Source organism: Thalassophryne amazonica, chromosome 2 (genome assembly GCF_902500255.1).
Source record: "Thalassophryne amazonica chromosome 2, fThaAma1.1, whole genome shotgun sequence".
NCBI lineage: Eukaryota > Metazoa > Chordata > Actinopteri > Batrachoidiformes > Batrachoididae > Thalassophryne > Thalassophryne amazonica.
Genome location: NC_047104.1, coordinates 62,853,929 through 62,880,584, shown reverse-complemented (window position 1 = coordinate 62,880,584; position 26,656 = coordinate 62,853,929). Strand labels below are relative to the sequence as shown.

Genomic DNA, 26,656 nt, shown 5'->3' with positions numbered 1-26,656 from the left:
AGTTTCTCTTTATAAATACATTTGCTGAAGAGCTAAGGGTTTAACCACTGAATCTAAAACATGACAGTAGATGCGTGAAACGACTTGGAATAAGTCTCTTTGCCAAAGGGTATTCAAGTGACGTCAGTGACCCTATGGCCTTGGCGGAGGTTTGTGCTCTCCGAGTGCTTCTAGTTAAGTATGTATTTAAGCATTAAAAATGTTGTACAGTGAAGCAACAGTGTATGTGTGCACTTTTACAGCCCTGCATCCTCCTCAACAACATTCAGCAGCTACGAGTTCAGCTGGAGAAGATGTTTGAGTCCATGGGTGGCAAACAGGTCTGTCGCTTTCTAATTCTATGTTCCCACTGTGTCTGTGTCAACCTTTGTAGCAGTTCATTTTTAATAATTTAATTATTGTTGTGCTTTTACGCATTAGTTATAATTATTACAGTGCAATTACTGCTTTAATCCTGGAGACATTCTCTTTCACAGGACGGTCAAAGCACAAAGTCAGCCACAAGAACCTCCTTGGAGTTTGTAGGAACTCAACAATTTGGTGAAAATTACTTTGTCAAGGTTGATAGCACGGGGCTTAAAGCTCAGTCCTTTCAACAAATCTGTCTTCAATCAGTGTACATGTTCCTTCTTCAAACATCACCACTAACTTCTTTGTGCTCTGTCATTGTTTCCCCACCTCTAACATCTCCCTCATGTACCTTGTGTTTTGTTGTGGCAATAATTTTTAGGAAATATTGAGATAAATCCTCTATGTGCTTGGTATCAAATGTTGTTGAATATGGTCTCTGTCAGTCTAACCTGAGAAGCAGAAGATGCAACATCTTAAGACTAAACACGAGGGATGGGAATTGATAACCAGGTCCAGTCATGAGCTGTTTCCAAATTTTTCCATCCTTTCTAATTGTATTTCTCAGACATTATCAGTTCTTCTTATAAATGCAAAACATACTGTTCCTGACAGTTCAGCAATGCAAAAACATTGTGATGGAGGAGTTTTGTCAACCTCTGCACCTAGCAACAAGGAAAACAGCTGCATTGCAATGTTGAAAACCTGTGTAGTGGAGTGTATATCTCTCCTTTATATAACAATACATGTACAGATATGTGGGTTGTGGGCTGTAAATGGCAAATGGACTGCATTTATATATTGCTTTTCCATCTGCATCAGGCACTCAAAATGCTGTACAATAATGCCTCACATTCACCCCACTGTCAGGGTGCTGCCATACAAGGTGAACACACCGGGAGCAACTCGGGGATTAAGGACCTTGCCCAAGGGCCCATAGTGGTTTTCTGGTCAGGCTGGGATTTGAACTGAGGATCCTCTGGTCTCAAGCCCAACACTTAACCACTAGACCATCACCTCCCCCTTATTTTTTCACTTATCAAGTTTATTAAAGAAATTAGTTCATATTGAAATAAAAAAATTCTAAAAGATGCAGAAATTAACAGCATAGCTTCAGTGGTCTCTTCTGTCATGTGTGCACATGCAGGTACGCACACGTCCTGTCAATCAATGCCACAGTCCGGCTATCCATGCAGGACTTGGATGAAGTTGATAAGTTATCACTTCTCCAGGGGAGCATAATTTAAGTTTCTCAGTGAGATCCACATGAGAAAGGAGCATCCTTTGGCAGCAGCATCTCTTTAAACCCAGGGCATCACCCTCTCTATACTGCTTGAAGCAGGCCAAGGTACACTTCCCATTTGTTGCCGACGACCTTCCTACATGTGAAGCATCGGATTCGGATTATCATTGTGGTTCACTGTCACCCAGTAAATGGGAATTAAATGCATCCATATACAGTACAATCCAGGAACAATGCTTTTTATTATGGAATGATTCCATGCAATTCAAGCCGGTGAAATACAGTGCAATCCAATACAATTCTTTAATGTACACATTCATTGACAAATCAGAGCAAGCTAAAAGCTACAAATACATGTCCTCCGCCATGAAATAAGGGTACCATTGAAATGGACTCCATGTGTGTGTCTGTCTGTCCGTTGTTCCGAGGGCTCTAGATTTCCCTCTTACCCCTTGCATACATACTACACACCCATACTATATTGTACGCAGGCACATATTTGATGTCCAGGCATACGACCTTGACCTAGATTTTCAAGGTCATCCAAAATCACATCCATAGGAACACCTATAGGAAATCGTGAATCCTGACTCCCTTTGACCTTGGACCTCAAGGTCAAGGTCAAACATGACAATTAGTGATAAAAGGCACTGTCTGATCCCAGAAATGGTTACTTTCACTTTTATGCACACATTTTGGTCGAAAGCAATAATGGCACTTCAATTTCAGCAGTGATTTGTATGCTTCACTGAAATTGCCTCTGTCGGGTATGTCATTCTATAGAAACCCATGTTTTCAATGCCCACAATTATCTGTTATCAATATCCTGTGACTGGACCCAACAAGCAGAATCAATAACGAATTGATATGAATAAAATTCCCATCCCTACTCAACATGCATGTTCTCTCCAGACTCTAAGGCCCTGTCTCGCCCTGCGTTTTGTCACCTGTTGTCATTGTGTCTTCTGTTTCCCCCCATTTCCCTTCTGTGTTCTCTCTTTCTGTCTCCAGGAGGAGGGGGTTGTGTCCTTCTGTAAGGTGTGTGCAATAGGTCTTTTACCATTTATTGAATGATACAAAAATACCCCCCTCCTCCCACACATGCCATGTCTCACGCCGACGCTTCTCACCCTTCAGCAGCATGTGCCACAGAGCATACGGAATCTGAATTACCCATCACCCCTCTGGACAGGCTCCCCAGTGTCCTCTCCCCAGTGCTTTGGGGATGGTGACTCTAACCACCAGATCCCACCTTTATTTTTAGCTTGCTTTTTGTTTTTCTCTACCACTTTTCTGTCCGCAGCTAATTTAGAAAGGAGGTATTCATTTTTGTTCATTTTTTTCCTCCCCAATTGCACAGAGTGTAGTTAGGGGCTTGCCACATCTCTTGGCTGTGGTTTTGATCATCTTTATTCATTTGCCTGGCAGCGGCCACAACCACTTGAGACAGGATTTTCAGTCCGTGTTTAATGAGCTTCTCAAACATGTACAAATCTATGCCGCTGTGGCCTCCGCTGAGGTGCTTCTGTCTCCTCACAGGTAGCTCACCAAGAGCTGGATTACTCCCAGGCCACAAGAATACTTTGCATTCATTAAAAATTCCCAAAGTGTGACTATCTACACACAGTGCACAAGTATATGTTTGTTGGTGTCTGCACTGTACATGTAAATTATACAGATGAGGGTACATTTCAAGCAAAGGTTTTCTGTTTCTACAGAAACGTTTCCTATCAGCAGTTTAGTCACGGAGAGGTAATGATGCAATAAAACAGCCAATAACACATCAGATCAGGAGGAGTGTGTACTTCCAGTTATGCATTGTTGCATCCTGAAGGGGATGACACCAACGCACAATGACAGTTTACACCCTCAACACATGACCTTCTTGCTGTGAAGCAAGAAGTCCTTCCTTCTACTCAGTAACACATAACAGACGTTTTGTCTCACAGTGTGTCAATTTCTGCAATCATCATTGCCTGATCCCTCAGTGCTGAGGTTACACTGTATATGCGGTTTGTGCTTGTGTTTTGTTTTTTTGTTTTTTCCTTGCTTTGGAGGGTAGTCAGCCTTTATTTTCTTGGCACTGTAAATAATTTAGGGCGCACTGTATTTGGGAATAAAAGCCTGCTAAGAGAGTAGATATTGTTAAAACAGGCAGGGTGAAGCCATGCTGCTGATGATAGGCCAAAACATCCATTATTACAAGCCTGTGCGCCTACTTGCCTCATGTCAGCACAACACATATCACATAAAACCTCTACATGCATCAAATCTGAATCAAATCTGAACAAGGAATCAAGTCTGCATTAACATACACAAAATAACTCTGAAATACTATAATACACATCAACAAACCAATCAATGACACCCCACACGCATGACCATTCAAACCAGACCATTAAGATAAAAAAATCAGCCAACACAATGCTAACAGTAATAGTTTATATAGATTAGGCCTTACCTTAAAACAGAAGTAACCACAGGCCTGGGATCAGCTTCCTTTGGTCCAGAAGCCCGTGATGTGATCAGGCGATGACCTGATTTAATCCAGGATGTGATGAACGGTGCGATGTTTATAGATTTTTTTTACGCAACCCTTTTTGTGTGTGGCTCCTTACATCTCCATTAAGTCACTCTTCTGATAAGTGCAGTGCAACCGTCCCTGGTGGTGAAAAATAGTGGGGTAAAAACTGTTCTAGTGTCTTGTAGTGAAAACTTAGCATCCTTGAATAACTGGAGGACATGTGGTCTTAGGCAGTCCAGTCCCCAATGATGATGTCCTTCTTAGTGTCCTTCTGTGTGTTGTTAAACAGTTGAATGGCCCATGGGACAAAGGACCTTCACAGCCTGTCTGTCCTGCAGGAGAGGGCACGGAGTCTGTGGCTAAACAGACTCAGCTGGTTAGTGAAGATGGTGTGAAGGGGGTGTTTCTGATTGTCCATTATAGAGTCCAGTCTGTTCAGGGTTCTGTTCTCAGCTGTTGAAGTGAGAGTCTCAAGCTCCATGCCCACCACCAAACCTGCCTTCCTCACCAGTCTGTTTTCTCTAACTTCTTTGGTTTTCAAGATACAGCATTTTTGATGAAATTCTGAGCATTTTGTCATCACAAGACCAGAAATGAATGTAGTCACTAGTCATGGTCTCATGAAATAAACTTTTTCCACTATGGGTTCATGGAACCAAACCTACAAAGACACAAGTATATAGATCTAGACTTAAAAGGCAAGTTCTCGCTGTTATTGAGGGTTGATTAATGAGACGAGAGACATAGTGTGTGTTATAGTACTCATTCCGCAGTTATTTTAGAGCTCTTACTGATAGTCTCTACTACTGATAATCTTTCACAGCAATTTCTGGTGGTGAAAAGAGTGAACAAGTACTTTTCAGTACTTACCAAAAAATTTGTCCCAATATTTGTGTTTTTTCCAGAGTATCTATATTGTATCCTGTAGTACTTGTCAGTACTTTGCCACTATGGCAGATAAGCCATTGCAAAAGGATATCAGGCCAAGCCAAAATGCAAAATCAGCAACAAGGAGGGCAAAGTCCATATATGGACTTGGGGCTGCAATAAACAATCATGATGCTATCATAACAGGTTCAAGGCTTCCAAACTGCAATCAAGTCCTCAGATATATGATGTGGCACATCCAAGAGGGAGCATCTGAGCTACATTCCAAATGGGAAGCAGCAAAACTGGTGATAGCATAACTTGAAACCTTCTACCAGAAAGCCAACATCCCAATGATATCAGAGATAAAGGCCCTTCAGAGGATAATAGCCTTGTCAGATGAGAATGCCAAGATGAGAGCCATTCCAAAGAATCGCAGGGATCTGCCAGCCTCACAGGAGAAGATGCAGGTCAAACTTCAGGAGACATTTGCCATCTAGCCTTGTAATGTTGAATAGCTCATGAAGAACCAGGAAAACAGATCAGAAAGCAACCTTTGGTGCTCTGGACAAGCCAACTGCTGCAAAGGAGAAGAGGAAGGAGGCCCAGTTGTCAGCAGAGAATGAGAGAAAATGCAAGTATGAAGAACAAGCGTCTACATCTCAGAATGTCATCAGCATGACAGGTGGAGAGTATTCTGATGATGATGAAACTTTCGAGCAGTTTTCCAAACAGCGACCACATAATTGTGTCAAGAAGACTGGCACCTCAGTTTTTATCCCTTATGACATTCTGAAACGTCCCAAGCTGGTGTCATTGTCCACGAGGATGAAGCTCACTCCGTCTCAGCAAGCTGCTTTCACTCAGTGTGTCATTGAGGAGGCTGGAGGTAACCCAGAGGCCGCTGCACTATCATATGCAACAGCTGATAGATCCCAAAGGCAGATGGCAAAACAAATAGCAACGTCCATATTTATCTTCAACTTTCATTGACATTATATGGCTAAATCCATTATTTTTGGTGCTATTTCAGAAAAACTGATATTTTCGGCCCAGAATCATGGGCATTGTTAGTAGGAAACTTCAGGGGCTCAGTGGACCCCTTAGATATTAATGGAATTTGATCAAATTTCTTATGGAAGTTTATTTTAGTAAGTGTAAAAAAATTATTCTAGGTGCAGAGTAATTTTCAAAAAATTTTATAAAAGTGGGGCAAATGATGAACCCTAATATATATATACGAGGTCTATTAGAAAAGTATCCGACCTTATTATTTTTTTTCAAAAACCATATGGATTTGAATCACGTGTGATTACATCAGACATGCTTGAAACCTCATGGGCATGCTAGAGTTTTTGCACGCCTGTCGGTTACGTCATTCGCCTGTGGGCAGTCTTTGAGTGAGGAGTCGCCCACCCTCTCGTCGATTTTTTCATTGTTTAGGAATGGCTCAGAGACTGCTGCTTTGTTTGATCAAAATTTTTTCTAAACTGTAAGGCACAACTGAGTGGACACCATTCGATAAATTCAACTGGTTTTCGGTAAAAAATTTTAACGGCTGATGAGAGATTTTGGTCTGGTAGTGTCGCCGTAAGGACGGCCCACGGCGCCTGACGGTGATCTGCCCTTTGAGGCGGCAGCGTCTCACCGTTTCAAGTTGAAAACTTCCACATTTCAGGCTCTGTTGACCCAGGAAGTCGTCAGAGAACAGAGAACTTTCAGAAGAAGTTGGCATGAGGAGTTTATTCGGACATTCCATTGTTAACGGACATTTTGTAATGAAAGAACGTGCGGGCAGAGTTGCATGTTGGGCCGGACCCGACCGCGGGGGGTCGCGACAGGAAAAACACCTCCGTTGGAAACCTTAACGGGCAAGTTGGAACATGCCCAAGCTGTTAAACAATTTCTCAGTTACTTACTTGTTGAAAGCCATCAAAAGCCACCTGAATTTTACAAATGGTTTTCAACACGGAGGTGTTTTTCCTGTCGCGGCGCACACAGATTTGCCGAGTCGTCACGGAAACAACTCGGCGAATTTGCGCGCACGTCTTTCATTAAAAAATGTCCTTAAACAGTGGAATGTCCACATAAAGTCCTCATGCTGGCCTCTTCTGCTTAATTTCTCGAATAGTGTCCACTCGGATATTCCTCACAGGTCCAGAAAAAATTTTGGTAAAGCAACGCGCGCCGTCTCGAGCAGCGTGTGAAACAAAGGAATTCAGCCGAGAGGGCAGGACCACATCTCACTCAAGGCCTGCCCACAGGGAAATGACGTCACCGACACGCATGAAAAAACTCACGCATGCGCACGAGGGTTCAAGCATGATTGGTGTTATCGCACGTCATTCAAATCCATATAGTTAAAAAAAAATAAAAGGGTCGGTTTATTATCTAATAGACCTCGTGTATATATATATATATATATATATATATATATATATATATATATATATATATATATATACACACACAGTGGTGTGGGCACAGACAATTCTGTCTCGGAGGTCTACAGACAATTCCTTTGACTTCATGCTTGGCTTGTGCTTTGACATGCACTGTCAACTGTGGGACCTTATATGTAGACAGGTGTGTGTCTTTTCAAATCATGTCCAATCAACTGAATGTACCCCAGGTGGACTCCAGTTAAACTGCAGAAACATCTCAAGGATGATCAGTGGAAGCAGGATGCACTTAGTCGTGGAATAGTGGTTAGCACTGTTGCCTCACAGCAAGAAGGTCATGAGATCGAGTCCCACTTGTGGCTTTTCTGTGTGGAGTTTGTATGTTCTCCTCGTGTTTGTGTGGGTTTCCTCCGGGTGCTCCGTTTTCCTCACACATAAAAAGACAGGCAGGTTAGGTTAATTGGAAATTTTATAATTGCCCAGGGCTCCCTTGCAAAAGAGATCTTGATCGCAGTGGGACGAACCTGGCTAAATAAAGGTTAACTTAAACTAGCAAAGGTTGTGAATACTTATGTACATGTGATTTCTTAGTTTTTTATTTTTAATAAATTTTCCAAAATCTCATCTCATGTGGTTTTCCACTCTCCAGATTTCCAAAAAAAATAAATAAATAAAGTTAGATACTATCTCCTAAAATCCAATTTTGAGTGGTAATGTGAACAAGGCTCAAGTGTGCCTCGCTTGAGGCTAAGTTTAAGAATGCAAGTGCAGTTAACACCGTTAACTTTGGAAAAAGTGTTGGGAGTGGGATATAAGGGTGTAAAATACATGAAACAAATTTTTTTTTTTTTTTTAAACTACAAAAACCTGTTTCATTTATTTTGATGCTATTAGTTTTTAATTCTTAAATTCTTAGTATTTAATTGTTTGATTTATGGGTCTTTTACTTCAATTTAATTTTTACTTTATGTCATGCTACAGCAAATTGCTTACTTTTTTTCAGGTACACTTTGTCATAAATATTTTTTTCCCCTCAAGGCCATGCTTATCATCAGAATTTCATTAAATAAACCTTTTTTGGCCAGAGCTACTGCAAGTGGTTCACTTTTTAAGTTCAGATTTATAATTAGAAATAAATCAGCTCTTCAAAAAACAGTTCTATTTTCTGTTTTTGGATTCACTCCTCCCCCCCACCACCACCCACACACACACACACGAAGTGGTACTCCTTTGAGGTTGGCAGGTCTGTAGTACTAGTGTATTACATGCTGGCTGGACAGTGCAGTCATAGAGGTCTCTGAGAATGATTCACAGGGGGTACAGATGACAATTTGCTGTCTGTCCTCACTTCAAAGGAATAATTCACTCACAGGCTCACGTTGAAGTGACTCAATTCGTTCAAGTGGAGATTTATTCTCTATAGAAAAGCACGGCAATAAAAATGATTCCAAGACTGCACGGACAGAGTGGCTCTTATTCAAGATCCTCTCTAGTCTCAAAGAAAGGGGGCAGTGGGCAGGGCATTTCTCACAGGCAGTTCTGGATCTCAAGAGCTCTTAACAGAAAATGCAAATGTAAAATGTAAATACATAACTCTGCTGCATTTATCTGTGTCCAGTTAACTGTTTTACATCAGTTGTCCATGACGAAGCTTGTTTTAATATTCCAGTTTATCCCCGACATGACAATCTTTCTTTCCAGTGGATACATTACAGTTAGTTGGTTCTCCCTTTTCCTTTGCCGAGTCCACGGGTGTTTGTGAAATACACAGAAGCTGTAGCGAAGCCACTCAGAAGCAGGGGATCATTGTGGCTATTTTGTATCCATCATTGGCTCACAGCTGCGTCATCTCAGCAGAAAGCCGCAGGCTATGCAAACCTACTCACAGAGTATCTGGGGAGTTTAAGTTCCAGGATAAAGCTGGAAAATAATGTCATTTCCCCATTCAAACAGTTTCCTTCATGGGGTTCTCCTCAGACTCCAGACAGTGCTGGGTCAGCCCTACTCAGGAAAGTTTAAAGATTTCCATAATTAGCCCAGTAGCAGAGAAAATTCTGCTTATGTCTAATAGCATCCACTCTTCTTGCAGTTCTTTATTTTCATTCATGGGAAGTGTTGCCAAATCTGTCACACAGATGGCATAGTGCATTTCAGTGTCATATCCCTGGAGGAAAAAGAGTTGACTGCTATAAGGGTGTCCCTTCAGACACATCATTAACAGGCATTGGGGGTGGGGGGGCATGTTTGAAGGAAGCGCAATGAATGTATCATACAGCCCTCATATGCAGTCTCCCATATAAAGTACCAGGGGCTGTCAGCCCTGCAACTGATTCTGAGGCACATTTCCCCCAATTTTAGAGGTCCACAATGTGTTGGTTTGGACAGACAATCAATCAATCAATCAATCAATTTTTTTATATAGCGCCAAATCAAAACAAACAGTTGCCACAAGGTGCTTTATATTGTAAGGCAAGGCCATACAATGTAAAACCCCAACGGTCAAAACGACCCCCTGTGAGCAAGCACTTGGCTACAGTGGGAAGGAAAAACTCCCTTTTAACAGGAAGAAACCTCCAGCAGAACCAGGCTCGGGGAGGGGCAGTCTTCTGCTGGGACTGGTTGGGGCTGAGGGAGAGAACCAGGAAAAAGACATGCTGTGGAGGGGAGCAGAGATCGATCACTAATGATTAAATGCAGAGTGGTGCATACAGAGCAAAAAGAGAAAGAAACAGTGCATCATGGGAACCCCCCAGCAGTCTACGTCTATAGCAGCATAACTAAGGGATGGTTCAGGGTCACCTGATCCAGCCCTAACTATAAGCTTTAGCAAAAAGGAAAGTTTTAAGCCTAATCTTAAAAGTAGAGAGGGTGTCTGTCTCCCTGATCTGAATTGGGAGCTGGTTCCACAGGAGAGGAGCCTGAAAGCTGAAGGCTCTGCCTCCCATTCTACTCTTACAAACCCTAGGAACTACAAGTAAGCCTGCAGTCTGAGAGCGAAGCGCTCTATTGGGGTGATATGGTACTACGAGGTCCCTAAGATAAGATGGGACCTGATTATTCAAAACCTTATAAGTAAGAAGAAGAATTTTAAATTCTATTCTAGAATTAACAGGAAGCCAATGAAGAGAGGCCAATATGGGTGAGATATGCTCTCTCCTTCTAGTCCCCGTCAGTACTCTAGCTGCAGCATTTTGAATTAACTGAAGGCTTTTTAGGGAACTTTTAGGACAACCTGATAATAATGAATTACAATAGTCCAGCCTAGAGGAAATAAATGCATGAATTAGTTTTTCAGCATCACTCTGAGACAAGACCTTTCTGATTTTAGAGATATTGCGTAAATGCAAAAAAGCAGTCCTACATATTTGTTTAATATGCGCTTTGAATGACATATCCTGATCAAAAATGACTCCAAGATTTCTCACAGTATTACTAGAGGTCAGGGTAATGCCATCCAGAGTAAGGATCTGGTTAGACACCATGTTTCTAAGATTTGTGGGGCCAAGTACAATAACTTCAGTTTTATCTGAGTTTAAAAGCAGGAAATTAGAGGTCATCCATGTCTTTATGTCTGTAAGACAATCCTGCAGTTTAGCTAATTGGTGTGTGTCCTCTGGCTTCATGGATAGATAAAGCTGGGTATCATCTGTGTAACAATGAAAATTTAAGCAATACCGTCTAATAATACTGCCTAAGGGAAGCATGTATAAAGTGAATAAAATTGATCCTAGCACAGAACCTTGTGGAACTCCATAATTAACTTTAGTCTGTGAAGAAGATTCCCCATTTACATGAACAAATTGTAATCTATTAGACAAATATGATTCAAACCACCGCAGCGCAGTGCCTTTAATACCTATGCCATGCTCTAATCTCTGTAATAAAATTTTATGGTCAACAGTATCAAAAGCAGCACTGAGGTCTAACAGAACAAGCACAGAGATGAGTCCACTGTCCGAGGCCATAAGAAGATCATTTGTAACCTTCACTAATGCTGTTTCTGTACTATGATGAATTCTAAAACCTGACTGAAACTCTTCAAATAGACCATTCCTCTGCAGATGATCAGTTAGCTGTTTTACAACTACCCTTTCAAGAATTTTTGAGAGAAAAGGAAGGTTGGAGATTGGCCTATAATTAGCTAAAATAGCTGGGTCAAGTGATGGCTTTTTAAGTAATGGTTTAATTACTGCCACCTTAAAAGCCTGTGGTACATAGCCAACTAACAAAGATAGATTGATCATATTTAAGATCGAAGCATTAAATAATGGTAGGGCTTCCTTGAGCAGCCTGGTAGGAATGGGGTCTAATAAACATGTTGATGGTTTGGATGAAGTAACTAATGAAAATAACTCAGAACAATCGGAGAGAAAGAGTCTAACCAAATACCGGCATCACTGAAAGCAGCCAAAGATAACGATACGTCTTTGGGATGGTTATGAGTAATTTTTTCTCTAATAGTTAAAATTTTGTTAGCAAAGAAAGTCATGAAGTCATTACTAGTTAAAGTTAATGGAATACTCAGCTCAATAGAGCTCTGACTCTTTGTCAGCCTGGCTACAGTGCTGAAAAGAAACCTGGGGTTCTTATTTTCTTCAATTAGTGATGAGTAGAAAGATGTCCTAGCTTTACGGAGGGCTTTTTATAGAGCAACAGACTCTTTTTCCAGGCTAAGTGAAGATCTTCTAAATTAGTGAGACGCCATTTCCTCTCCAACTTACGGGTTATCTGCTTTAAGCTGCGAGTTTGTGAGTTATACCACGGAGTCAGGCACTTCTGATTTAAAGCTCTCTTTTTCAGAGGAGCTACAGCATCCAAAGTTGTCTTCAATGAGGATGTAAAACTATTGACGAGATACTCTATCTCACTTACAGAGTTTAGGTAGCTACTCTGCACTGTGTTGGTATATGGCATTAGAGAACATAAAGAAGGAATCATATCCTTAAACCTAGTTACAGCGCTTTCTGAAAGACTTCTAGTGTAATGAAACTTATTCCCCACTGCTGGGTAGTCCATCAGAGTAAATGTAAATGTTATTAAGAAATGATCAGACAGAAGGGAGTTTCAGGGAATACTGTTAAGTCTTCTATTTCCATACCATAAGTCAGAACAAGATCTAAGATATGATTAAAGTGGTGGGTGGACTCATTTACTTTTTGAGCAAAGCCAATAGAGTCTAATAATAGATTAAATGCAGTGTTGAGGCTGTCATTCTCACATCTGTGTGGATGTTAAAATCGCCCACTATAATTATCTTATCTGAGGTAAGCACTAGTCAGACAAAAGGTCTGAAAATTCACAGAGAAACTCACAGTAACGACCAGGTGGACGATAGATAATAACAAATAAAACTGGTTTTTGGGACTTCCAATTTGGATGGACAAGACTAAGAGTCAAGCTTTCAAATGAATTAAAGCTCTGTCTGGGTTTTTGATTCATTAATAAGCTGGAATGGAAGATTGCTGCTAATCCTCCGCCCCGGCCCGTGCTACGAGCATTCTGACAGTTAGTGTGACTCGGGGGTGTTGACTCATTTAAACTAACATATTCATCCTGCTGTAACCAGGTTTCTGTAAGGCAGAATAAATCAATATGTTGATCAATTATTATATCATTTACCAACAGGGACTTAGAAGAGAGAGACCTAATGTTTCAACACTACAGCAGTGACTTATATCAACACACTGGAGGGCTGAGGTGTCTTTGTTTACATGAGCTAGCTCACATTGTGATTGCCTGTTTATTATCAGCAGTCTAAAGTTGTACAAGCAACTTTGAATGCAGCCCAATGACACAGGAACTACTGGGCATGCTCACAACAGTACTGTGTGCAGTCTAGGTGCTAATGTTTTATTTTTTTAAGACATTACTACAAAGCTACAGTGTATCTGTTAACATCTGAAAATTGTCTTCTGATGAACAGTGCGGCATGCCTCTCATGGAATTATGGATGCATATTATATGTCCAGGGAAACAATGCGTCTGTGAATACACACACACCACGCACAAGCTGTCCACTCTACTGCCTGCTCTAGTCAGTGAAAATGTACTGCTTTAAAACAGAAAATAATCTGCATTGTATTTTACTTTTGGTCTTTAATTGTAGCCTGGCATCAAAGTGACTGCAGAGCCAAATCCACAATGAAATGGAAACAGTTTTTCAAGATGCAATAACGAAATAAAAACCAAAGCCGTCGGTAAAGTTAAACACGCACATTTGACCCCTGTCTGCACAGATTATGTCCAGTTATTTATTTTTTCTGGATGATGTATCACAGTGTCACAATTTTTTTTAGCATTTTTAAAAATTTCATGATAGGTTGCAGCATTCTGCAATGCGATTAACATGGACTACACACTATAGCATGCCCGAATGGATATTCAGTGCCAGAAATTGGCGATGGGAGACATGCTCTAGTAACCATGTAGTACAGACACATTTCACACACTAGCCCTCACTCAAAGCAATCACACCCCTAATTATTAATAACTTTACAGCTTAAATTGATGAGTTATACATAACTAGAAACTAGTTATGGTGGCTACTGAAACAAATGAAGTGTACTTGTTGTTTGGTGGGGAGCTGAAAGGAACCTTCTTGCGCATGTGTGATTTTTTTCCAGCCTGCAATGCGCATCAATTTGTAGCTGTCAACCACAGAGTGAACAAGTGTACTCAGTACCCGACGGGTTCTCATTTGCTATAACATAGCACAGGGGTGCCCAAGTTCGGTCCTCGAGCTCTACCTTCCTGACACTTTTAGTTGTCTCCTTGTTCTAACACACCTGAATCCAATGAAAGACTCGTTAGCAGGCTTTTAATGACCCTTTCATTGGATTTAACTGTGTTGGAGCAGGAAGACTACTAAGAGTGTCAGGAAGGTAGATCACGAGGACCGAACTTGGGCACCCCTGAACAGAACGGCTTGATCAAAGGCATTGCATCAAATTTTGCTAAAAGCTTGGTGATGCCCAAGCAGAAACCATTTACAAGATTCAGCAGGCTTTTGGCCATGACCATAAATCAAATAAAAGAGTGGTATAACTGCTGCAAAAATGGGCGCACTTCAGTGGTGAGTTAAGATTGTTTTGGTAGACCATCCACAAGCCAAAATGACCAGTTGAATGACAAAATATGGACTTTGGTCATGGATGAGTGTTGTGTCACCATCCAAGAACTTGCAGATAACGTGGGGATAAGCACAGGTTCAGTGTATTCCATTTAGACAGTTGACTTGGGCATGCAGAGAGTGTCAGTGAAATTTGTGCCAAAGCTGCTAACAGTGGAGCGAAAGCAACTGCGTCTGGAAGTCTTACAGGACATGCTAAAATGGCCAAACAGCGACCCGACTTCCTGAACACCATCATCACTGGTGATGAGACATGGGGTTACGGGTACCACCCGGAAACCAAATTTCAGTCATCGCATTGGAAACATCACCGAAGCCAAAGAATCATGGCAGATATGCAGCAATGTCAAAGTCAAGCTGACCGTTTTCTTTGACTCTCGTGGGGTCTCATGATTATGCACACGAAGGACAAAATATTAATAATGAGCATTATCAGGAGGTCCTACGTCACCTTGCTGATGCTGTGTGCTGCAAATGACAGGATCTGTGGGCAGCAAAAAAGGTGGCATCTCTATTATGACAGTGCACCCGCCCATTCTGCTCAGGTGATTCGGGCTTTCCTGGCCAAGCACAACACTTCTGTGATTCATCATGCTCCTTAGTCTCCTGATATGGCTCCCTCTGATTTTTGGCTGTTCCCCAAGCTCAAAACTACACTAAAAGTTCCTTGAGTTGCGAGAAGTCATCACTTGGAACACAGTGGGCCAGCTGGACACCATTCCAAAAGAAGACTTTCAGAAATGCTTCAAAAAATAGCAGAACTGCTGGGAGAAGTGTGCGCAATCCCAAGGACACTACTTCAAAGAGGATTAGGATTTCAGACCACCAGGTGAGTAATTTTTTGCGGATACTTTTTGAATGCACCTCGTATGTCTTTTACATTTATTTGGGGTGTTGTACCAAACTGTAAACTTTCTACTGTAAAGTTCTACATTTTAACATTGGGTCTACGGGAGTGACTTGATTTTGGAGCTGGCCTCAAGCAACCACCCAAGGAACAGAGCACCATTCCTATCCGTTGCATCCTGAATAGCAAATTGGGGCGTGTTTTGAAGCATCACAGGAATTTCTTTATCCATCTTTTGTCAATTTTGAACAAAATTGGTCTACGTGCATAGTAGTTACAGCTATCATTGGCACCAGTTTTGACATCGGGTGAAATTTTTGAGCTAATCTAAAATTTCATCCCGATTGGCCAAATCAGCTTCATTACGCAGTCACTTTTGAGTGTTCATAGTCTTAACAGCTTCGTTCATGTTCAGATATCTTTAAATAGTGTATAATAGTCCTAGTGAGTACACCTTGATACTTGTTAAAAAATTGGAAGCACAACACTGTTGTGGCCGGGGACGCAGCCGAGTGCAGCTTTACTTTTGTTTTCGAGTGGGTTGCCGGGTCTGCACTTTACAAGCTAGAGTAAACTGTGCCATCCTGTTATTGTACTTTTTTGTGGATTGTAGGGGATCATAATGGAACAGCACCCTGTGAAATAGGGACGTTAAGCAGTGTGATCTGTAAAGTCACATGCACAGGACAATATGACACACTCACTAAATCTGCACAGAGATTAGTGGTCCCAAAAATGTAGTGTTTCCTTCACATGAAGTTAAATGACCAGATTGTAACTGATCTTCAAAGACCAAATGCATACAGTGTCTTAAACAAATCTTGCTTTGTCTTTGCAACTGAAATTGACACCTGACTGTGCAAATATTCAATATACGAGGGCTGTCAATAAAGTATAGGTCCTTTTTATTTTTTTCAAAAACTGTATGGATTTCATTCATATGTTTTTATGTCAGACATGCTTGAACCCTCGTGCGCATGCGTGAGTTTTTCCATGCCTGTCGGTGACGTCATTCGCCTGTGAGCACTCCTTGTGGGAGGAGTCGTCCAGCCCCTCGTCGGAATTCCTTTGTCTGAGAAGTTGCTGAGAGACTGGCGCTTTGTTTGATCAAAATTTTTTCTAAACCTGTGAGACACATCGAAGTGGACACGGTTCGAAAAATTAAGCTGGTTTTCTGTGAAAATTTAATGGCTGATGAGAGATTTTGAGGTGATACTGTCCGCTTAAGGACGTCCAGGCGCCGTCGTCAGCCTGTTTCAAGCTGAAAACCTCCACATTTCAGGCTCTATTGATCCAGGACATCGTGAGAGAACAGAGAAGTTTCAGAAGAAGTCTGTTTTCACAGAGCATTTATCCAGATAGTCCTACTGTTAAAGGAGATTTTTTTAATGAAGAGACGTGCGGACGGGTCTGCGCGTCGGGACGCAGCCGGCGCGGTGCGGCGGCACAGGAAAACACCTCTGTGTTGATAACCATTTGTAAAATCCAGCGGCTTTTGATGGCTTTCAGTTGAGTGAGTATATGAGAAATTGTTTTAACAGCTGGGCATGTTCCAACTTGTCCTTAAGCTTCCAACGGAGGGTGTTTTTCCTGTGTGGAGCGTCGCGGCGGCTGCGAGCCGACGCTGCAATCAGCCAGCACGTCTTTCATTAAAAAAATCTCCTTTAACAGTGGAATATCCGGATAAAATGCTGAAACCGACTTCTTCTGAAAACTTCTCTGTTCTCATCACGACGTCCTGGATCAATAGAGCCTGAAATGTGGAGGTTTCCAGCTTGAAACAGGCTGACGACGGTGCCTGAGAGCGCTGCATGACGTCCCACTGCGTGGGAAGTCCTTAAAGCGACAGTATCACCTCAAAATCTCTCATCAGCCGTTAAAATTTCCACCAAAAACCACTTAATTTTCGAACCATGGTCCAATTCGATGTGTCTCCGCAGGTTTAGAAAAAATTTTGATCAACAAAGCGCCAGTCTCTTCAGCAACTTCTCAGACAAAAGGAATTCCGACGAGGGGCTGGACAACTCCTCCCACGAAGAGTGCTCACATGCAAATGACGTCACCGACAGGCGTGGAAAAACTCATGCATGCGCACGAGGGTTCAAGCATGTCTGACGTAAAAACATATGAATGAATCCATATAGTTTTTGAAAAAATAAAAAGGACCTATACTTTATGGACAGCCTCGTATACAATGATTTCATCATATCCACCCACATGTAATGATATCTTTAAGATGTGATTCTTGACATCACATTCTATTTCAGGGTGATCCACATCCGTGTTCTCAGCACAACTTTTTCAGGAGAATGATTCTTGTGTCTTAATATAATATTTGACTAGTTATACAAACCTGTCTCTAAATTTGAATGGGGGTATTTTGACAGTGCTTGTAGCCTTAGGTAGAAGTTTGACTGCAGCATGAATCGCTTTGTTGAGTGAGAAGATTACCAGGCCTTAAAATTTTCACCGAAAACCAGCTGAATTTTCTCAAATGGTGTCCACTCGGATGTGCCTTACAGTTTCTGAAAAAATTTTGATCAAGCAAAGCGGCAGTCTCTGAGCCATTCCTAAACAATGAAAAAATAGACAGGAGGGGTGGACCACTCCTCACTCAAAGACTGCCCACAGGCGAATGACGCAACCGACAGGCGTGAGAAAACTCTCGCATGCCCACGAGGGTTCAAGCTTGTCTGATGTAATCGAACGTGATTCAAATCCATATAGTTTTGAAAAAATAATAAGGTCGGATACTTTTCTAATAGACCTCGTATATATATATACACACACACACACACACACACACATTGATTATTAGCAACTACCTTTGTGTTGTCATGTGTTGTCATGTACTTGGATGGTACATCCACAAATCGGGTGTTAGTTTCTTTTCCTTCTTTCTAACCTTAGTTCTAACTTAATAAATGGGTATTTTCTTTAATAAAATAAACAAAAAACTTATCAACTTTTGTTGGAACAGTAATGTTTGTGCTTTTGACCCAGTGATGCAAGAAATTCTACACACACAGTACAACAGAATGTATCCTTTTTTAGATGTTAAAATGTGGAGAATGACCGGGAGAATGCTGTTTGTACTGTTTCCTGTAAAGATGAAGTACAAAAGAAAATTTCCCATTTTGGAAAACTATTCAATTTCCAGTGGCTGTGAGGATGGCTTTACGTTGAGCTCATGTTTGCTGACTCAACAAGCATTCATTATTTTAGCACTCCAAGGTCTATTGCCCATTTGTATTCACCGTGTTGCTCAACACAGATGGCAGGGAAAGTGAGTGGGAGTCGCCACAAATGCAGGATACCCTCACTTCATGCCTGCCCTTTCCTCCAACACCCGCTACAGCTGAGGCATCTTCCACAATTCCAGTCCTGCTCAGTTTGGCCTGTGTGTAATGATGCCGTAACTGTCTGTCTCTAACAGCTGGACGCAGAGGCCAGTGATCTGCTGAAGGAGCTGCAGAATAAACTCAACACAGTGCTAGATGAGCTCAGCGGCGTGTTTGGGTCAAGGTAAGTATTAATGGCTGTGGCTCAGGATGCACTTTTTGTGTCTGTATGGGATTGACATGAAGGTGAACATGCATTGATATGCACTAGCAGAACTGCATCAAGCAAATTACACTACAGGTCTGATTGGTTTTTGACTGAAAAATATAGCAAATTCCATGTCTTGCTGTGCATGATGCCCAACAGCATAATATATTCTCCTGAATTCGGCCATATGATACACTAAAATTTAAACACGATATTTCATGGATAATCTTATGAATTTTCATATGGATGCGCAACACACTTTTCTCATTCAACCTTCAGAGACGAAGGTTAAGGTTGGGGCTAGAATAGCAATAAGAAGAAGAATATTTAGGGCCCAAGTAGGACAAAGTCCTACGAGGACCCTATTGTAATTGCGCTGTTTATTATTTATTTATTTATAATTTAAAGCCCCAATTTCGCCCCTTTCCCTTTTCCCCTTTACTTTTGCTCAAAACTCACCAAACTTTGCAAAGTCATTCAGCCGGATCTGAAAGTCGATATTTTGGGGGTCGCGCACATGCTCGCAGTGAAATATCAAAATAGCACCCCGTACAAATTTTCAAAACACCCTCCCCATTGGGCTTTTTTTGTGGTAGCCTCACGAAATTCGGTACATATATTTACCATGCTGGGATACACAAAAAAGTCTCTTAACGTCATGGTGAAATGTCGACAGAAAGTCGTCCATTTTGATTTGAAGTTTTGATTTTGAGGTCATTTTTGCAGTTTCTGGCCATTTCCACTACTTACATTTGAAGGAACTCGTCCTAGGGATTTCATCCAATCGTCTTCAAATTTAGTACACATCATCATGGACTCCATGCTGATTAAAAGTTATCAAAAGAATTTCTGTAGGTCAAAAGGCGTGGCTGCTAGGGTTCGTCATTTCACTCCGAACGGCTGTCACGCCCACATACTTCATTGTAGGTCCTTCAAACTTGTTGGACATGATGAGGGCTCCGCCCTGAACATAGCCATATATTAACTTCCCACCTAACGCATAACGCCACTCGGTGGTAACAGGAAATGTCCTATCTATACTTTAACCAGTACGATGTCACATAGTTAACCCCATCAACTTCATTCCACTTCTAAAACATGCAGAACAAGTTGGTGAACGTAGGCAATGATTGCCGTGAAGTTACGAGTAACGGCGTCCGTGTGGCGGCGTGCCGAATATTGACCCCTCACCATGAAATTATGTTCTTCCTTTTGATGGCTTTCATTTTGTCATTTCATCATGAAAATTCATACACAGGTCAAGCATGACAACCTCTTACAGGTCATAGGAGCGTCGCCCATGGGTGGGGCAAAGTGCCTCAATAGCGCCCCCTTGCAACTTTCAAAAACCCCTCCCCATAGGGGTTTTGTTGCAGTAGGGAGATGAAAATTGGTACACGTGTGATTTGCATAGACATACAAAAAGTCTCTTGCACAATTGGTCTACTCCAAACAGGAAGTCAGCCATTTTGAATTTTCGTGTCATTTTGACATGATTCCCACACGTTGTATTTGAGCAAACTCCTCCTTGGGATTTTGTCCAGTGCACTTCAAATTTCTTTCAGATCATCCAGAGACTATACTTATCAAAAGTTATCAAAAGCTTTTTTCTATGTCGAAGTGTGTGGCCGCAATGTCGCCGCAATTTTGACCCTTCGCCATGGAACATCAAGTCATGATAACTCCTTCATGCTTTCTCTCATTGACTTGAAATTTCACGTGTGATGTGGATCGGCCCCTGAACACACCTGCCCCCTGAGTGCCCCCTAGTGGATGAAATATCAACTTGACATAACTCCTTCATGCATTGTCTGATTTGCTTGAAACTTGAACTGTATGATGAGTGTCTGCCCCTGTACGCATCTGCCCACATCTGGTGACAAGGGGATGTGCTGGCACGGACATGAGGGCTCGTATATGACTGCTTGCAGTCTTAGGTGCCTTTATTTTCAGTCACAAGATCCAACATGTTTTATTTTGGTCACATGATCACGGCTGACAATTCTGTTGCTTATGTACACTTGTACACAAACCAGTTGTGCTGAATACTTGTCAGAAAAGTAATATATGTGTCAGCACCTCCCCAAAACAAGTGTTTTCGTTATTACTGCATAAAAAAAATTTGGATATTGATTTTTAAGTGATGTTTTTTCTCACCTACTGTAGTTTCAAACCTGTGATTGAGGAATGTGTGAAGCAGATGAACCAGGAGTTAGTACAGATGAAAGGACCTATCAAAGGGAGCAACGCTGCCATGGATGCAGAGACAGTCCTGCGACCTCTTATGGACCTTCTAGATAAAAAGTGGGTACATAGCAGTATGATTGGAGCTTTGGGTGAAGATTTTAAATTTAATGCAATGCTAAAATACCCTCAGCCATATGAGCTTTGCATCCTTTATAATTTGCAGTTATTTAATTAATTATTAAGATCCTATTGTCTTACATATGATGCACATGTTCAATAAAGCCCCTCAATAAATCATAAACAATTTTTATGTTTTAACGGTGCCTGCCGGAGTGCCTGCGTCTGCGTGTGCACAGTGGTGTCTTAACCATGGTACAGAGGCTGAGCACTCATATTGTAACTCACTGAACACAAACTTTATTTTCTTTTTAACAGAGTAGAGGTCCCTAATATTCCGCGCTGCAGCCAGCTCACACACTTCTTCCTCTTTGTTTCAGGATGCGGCTCATAACCTGACTCGGTGCACTACTACCACCACCTGTTTGGTGGGGAGCATTGGTAGCAGCTGCAGACAAAACTGAAATAACTCAAATAAAACCACACAGACCTCTCCCAGTGCCCCACATGATAGATCCCAGAATGCCGTCTTCTTAAACAGAGGAACAGGCTGAGCTGGTAATACTGAGCTTTTGACAAGAACGGACGTTAGCTTTGAGTTAGCGGACATTAGCATGCATGCTAATGTCCACTAAATGTCTTCTAAATCACTTCAGAGGTATTATTAGGTTCCAAAAACAGTATTTTCAGTTTTAGAAGTGTTTATTGCTCGCTAGCTTTTACATAAAATATGAGAAACATGTATGTAAACACACAAAACGAAGTGGTTTTGGAGAGACCAGCTACTGATGTTAGGTGCAGCTCTACTCTGATTGGCTGTAACCCCCGCATCTAAAAAAAGGAACAGATTGAAACAGAATGTGACTTTTTAACCTCTTAAAATAGGTCAAGGTTAGCCATCTTTGAACTTCTCCAAGGTCTGTGTCCCAAGAATGTTAGTGGCCTTGGACATTTGATGACCTTGGGTAAAAATGAACATTTTTTTTTTCTTTGTTCCCAGTATATTTCCAAACTAAGTGAACTAAAAGGAGCAGTTGAACAGTGCATACCTCCCAGAATGGCAGAGGGATCCCACCCATCCCCAAAAAATGTAGTGCTAACCGAATGGCATGGGGGGCGGGGAGCAAGTGAGGGAAGCCATGAACATATACATGACAATATTGACGTAGCTGTAATCTTCAGCATGTGGAATTGAGGGACTTAAGGGAAATAACGTTTGCCTGTTGCTTCACAGTAGTGGCCACATAGAAAGCCATTATTAAAAATGAACCCCAGCCTAGAATCACCAGCACCACTTCTGACAAAACTGAGAAAAGGTTTTGCTCAAGGCACATATCTATTAGGAGTTTATGTCATGCTACACAGTTGTTACAACCCAACACAAGCAAATGTCCTTGAGCTCTTAACCTCTTAAACTCTAGAGTCCCCAAATTTGGGGAGTTGCCCTGTTTGGAAACATTTGAACACTCATAACTAACCAATGCTGACACCAACATACACTTATTATACATCAAAATGTCAAGCAAAATATCCTCTACAAAAGTATCCACTTCAATCACATATCAACTAACCACAGCTGAAATGCCAAGCAAATAAAGACATAAATCGGAATTCATTTTTTTGGAAAAAAAAAAATTTACTCCTACCATGTATTATTTACTTTCAATTTTTTTGCATCCACAACATCCCCTAGGACCTGTCTTTTAGCTGATCCAAACTGTTGCATTTTTTACCTTGTACAAGCTGAGAAATAAATCATAATGTATGGGTATGTGATTTTGGTGAAATAGGCTCGGCTTAAGGGGTTAAACACTGAATCTTCTCAAATTTGGGGCACATCTACTGTAAATTAGAGGAGGAAGAAGTTGGACAACCTATGCTGTCAGTCTTTGGATTATAGGTTTTACCATCTACAATGTATTAATGAGATTTTAGCTGTTAATTTAAGTCAGTAGGTTTAGGTTTTAGAGAAAAAAAAACACTGCCAAAGCCCTGTGTGGTTGTATACCATCTACATAAATTGCATTTGTTTCTGTGAATTTCTTTCAAGAACCGGAACACTAGTATGCTTCAGCTGAGCTCCAAGAATCGCCCTCAACCATTTTCTCAAAGTAACATTGAGGCCAGTGGAGTATTAACGGCAAATCCTCTTAATATATGGAAATACCAAATCCTTCATCCCGTGCTTGCACAATAGAGTGGGATTAAAACATAAGGCCACTGCATTTATTTTACTGAGGCACAGGTGTTTTTCCCTGAACGTCATGTCTTGCAGCCTTCAGCCTTGTTGGCTCAGTTTGAGACACATGATTCATGCGGTAATCTGACAAATGCCCTTTTGCTGCTTTGCAGTTTGATGTTATTTGCCAAGATTTGTGAGAAGACTGTGCTGAAGCGAGTTCTCAAAGAGCTGTGGAAAATTGTGCTGAACACCATCGAGAGAACAATTGTTCTGCCTCCGCTGAGTGACCAGAGTGTGAGTTTGATCAATTACATCTTTTTTTCTGCTTCTTTACTCCTTTTGTTGCCCTGGCTGCCCTCCACCTCATTCCTCTTGTCCACCTGTCTCTCTTTTTTCCTCCATCTGTTCAGCTCTCTGACCAACTTGTGATGTACAGATCCTTACTGAACAATCGATGGAGCAACATGGCTGCTATAAATCTTCACGCATGCATTTCTGTGCTGTACCTCAGTTAGTACTGTGCTGGTCATACTTCATTTAGTACTGTGCTGGCAGTACTTCTCGAAGTGCAACATTCACCTTTCATTTCAGGAATTTGTCATTTCCAGTTCTTTGAGCCATGCTGATTGCATTTTCTTCTCAAGTAGGACTGAGTGATCATTTGAGATGATTTGTTGTTGACTGTTAAGACTCTGATTGGCTGTGCAGACACTTATACAGACCCTGTTGAGCTTGACGTTCTGTCTCGTGCAGGCTGTAGAGTTTTTACTTATTGTGCTCCTGTTTTGTGGAATAACCCTGTGGTGGTTATAAGAAAGTCAAATCATTTTTTATCAGGCTAATCTTAAAATGTTTGTTTGAAAGTTTCTGCTGGAAATTAATACTTTTTTGCCTTCTTATTATTCTTGTATTTTATTTTTCTTCTGTGTAAGAAAACCTAATTATCTCTTTAACAGCAAGGAGCTCAGATGATCTTCAGTGCCGCGAAGGACTTGGGACAGCTCTCCAAACTGAAGGTAATTTTTTTTCTCATGAGCTTTGCACAAAAATGTTGGCCTGCAAATTGAGAATTTCTTCCACCACACCTATAAAATATACTGTAAATAGTCTGCATTTCACACAGTTTCTGTATGCTGAATATGAATGATGTATTTTAGTGTATATGCCAGAAAAGTGTGAGCAGGATACGGGATATACATATATATGTGACGGAGGCCAGCAGGAGTCACTATGCAATAGTAGTCAGTAAACCTCACTCCCCAACAGCTAATAGGACTTTCTGGCCACAAGGTCAGAGCCCAGGTTTTTGGCCTTCTGGTTAGAGTGTCTGCCTTCCATACTGACGATACTGAGTTCATGTCCCGAGGGGAGCGAGTGAGAGGAGACAACGCAAAGCAGAAGAGCAGAGTACAGCTGCTAGATATAGGTTCAGTGGTTGCGGAAAATTCAAAACTCTGTCAATCTTGAATATGTAAAAGCATATTGTAGTCTGTTGGTTGTCAGGTTGCATCTGAAAGCATTTCATGAAGGGCCCTATCTTTAAACCAGGTCAAAGTTGTGCACAGCATATCGCAAGTGTCATTCCTAGTGTACAAGTAACAGATGTAGTTTTCACTTTCAGTGCTTCCCTCATGTAAATAGAAAGTAAAACTGCACTCATCTGTGTACCCATGGGAGTGATGCTCTACAGTTGTGGTTGGAGGTTTACATACACTCATGCTGAGCATGAATGTCATGGTAATTACCTCCTCCAACTAATGTTTTCATCCCTGTTTTTGTTTGTGAACAGCCTGGAGCCCACACTTTTTCATATATTATTTTGAAATTTTTACTAAAGATTCGTATCCTGGTGGACAAGAAGTGACTCATTTTCAAGGTCAAAGGTCAAAGTCTGGAAAAATCCCCATCTTTAACATTGATGTCGTTTTCAAACATTCATACCTCTGTCAAAAAAGATAGAATTTCTTTCATATTTGAAAGCATTATATGTGATAATATCCTTTATCGACTGACAAAGTTTGATCAGGATCTGATCCAGATTACAGATTTTGTGGCCATTTAAATTTAACGTTAAAAACTCCATTTAATGTATATTTTACATTCTAATCCAGTTATTTGTTTTCATTGAATCTGATTCTTTAAGTGTGTGAGATTTCAGACCATATAATATCAGGGTAACAGTGGCAAAATATTCGACTGTTTCACATTTAGATGTATTACTCCGCGCCCTGACCGGTGTTTTGATGAGATTTCATTCCTGTTGAATGTCATTCCTGTCCTCCGCGCAGCTGCGCATGCGCAAATTGTCAGGACGCGGAAGTGTTGATTTATGTGACGAGACGCACAATTTGACAGAACACCTGCTGCACGCTGCTAGCTGTTAGCACTGTTAGCTGAGACTGAGAGAAAGTCGCATACCGACGCCGACACCTAAATGGATGAATTTAAGCTACCATACGAAAGTATTGATGTGGATTTTGATTGTCGGGGTGCGGAAATGTTGATTTATTGCGACGAGATGCACAGTTTGACAGAACACCGGCTGCACGCGCTGCTAGCTGTTAGCTGAGAGCGAGAGGAAGTCACGTACCCACGCCACCCGCCTACATGGGTGAATTTAAGCTACCATACGTAAGTACTGATGTGGATTCTGATATAGAATTACCGTTTCACATTTTATGGATTTGATAAATTTTCACATGTGATGGATTACTCCGAGCCCTGACCACTGTTGGAGCAACGCTGTCTTGGCTCGACGGTAAGCCTCGCCGACCATATTACCTACAGAAACATAAACCGTCCAAACGATGGAATTGAATTAGAAGGGGAATAACCTCCTCTGATGATTTGTGGACGTTCATGCTGGTTATACAGTCACAAATAGAGGAGTTTTCCGGCAACGTTCCTCTATTTGCGACCATATAACCAGCATGAACGTCCACAAATCAGACACAACAGGTTACTTTGTAATTATAGCTTAACCAACATGCCCCAATCACTCTCATATTTGAAAGTGATGTGCAGACTGGCACTCACTATCACCTCACAAATTTTGATCTGATCCGAATTGTGGATTTTGTGGACATTTGAATGTAATATTGAAAAGCTCATCTGATGTACATTTTGCATTATATGTCAATGAAAAGTGCCTCAGTCACTCTCATTTTTCTTTTATGGATTTAACTGCACCGGGGATGCCCTACGTTTTTGAACCAAGATCTACTTTTAAAGTTGACACAGTGTGTCAAGCTTTCCAAGCCA

General features: G+C 41.3%; 1 protein-coding gene and 1 pseudogene across 1 annotated transcript in view; one reads left to right on the top strand and one right to left on the bottom strand.

The window, feature by feature from the left end:
- Window positions 1–26,656, top strand: part of LOC117524952 (protein unc-13 homolog C-like) — a 495,429-nt gene that overhangs the window by 361,712 nt on the left and 107,061 nt on the right. The window contains 4 exon segments of the mRNA XM_034186767.1: window positions 243–320; window positions 18,797–18,885; window positions 21,076–21,213; window positions 23,566–23,689. Of these exon segments, the coding sequence (XP_034042658.1) occupies window positions 243–320; window positions 18,797–18,885; window positions 21,076–21,213; window positions 23,566–23,689 (429 nt within the window).
- On the bottom strand, window positions 1,409–1,790 carry LOC117524942 (annotated as a pseudogene).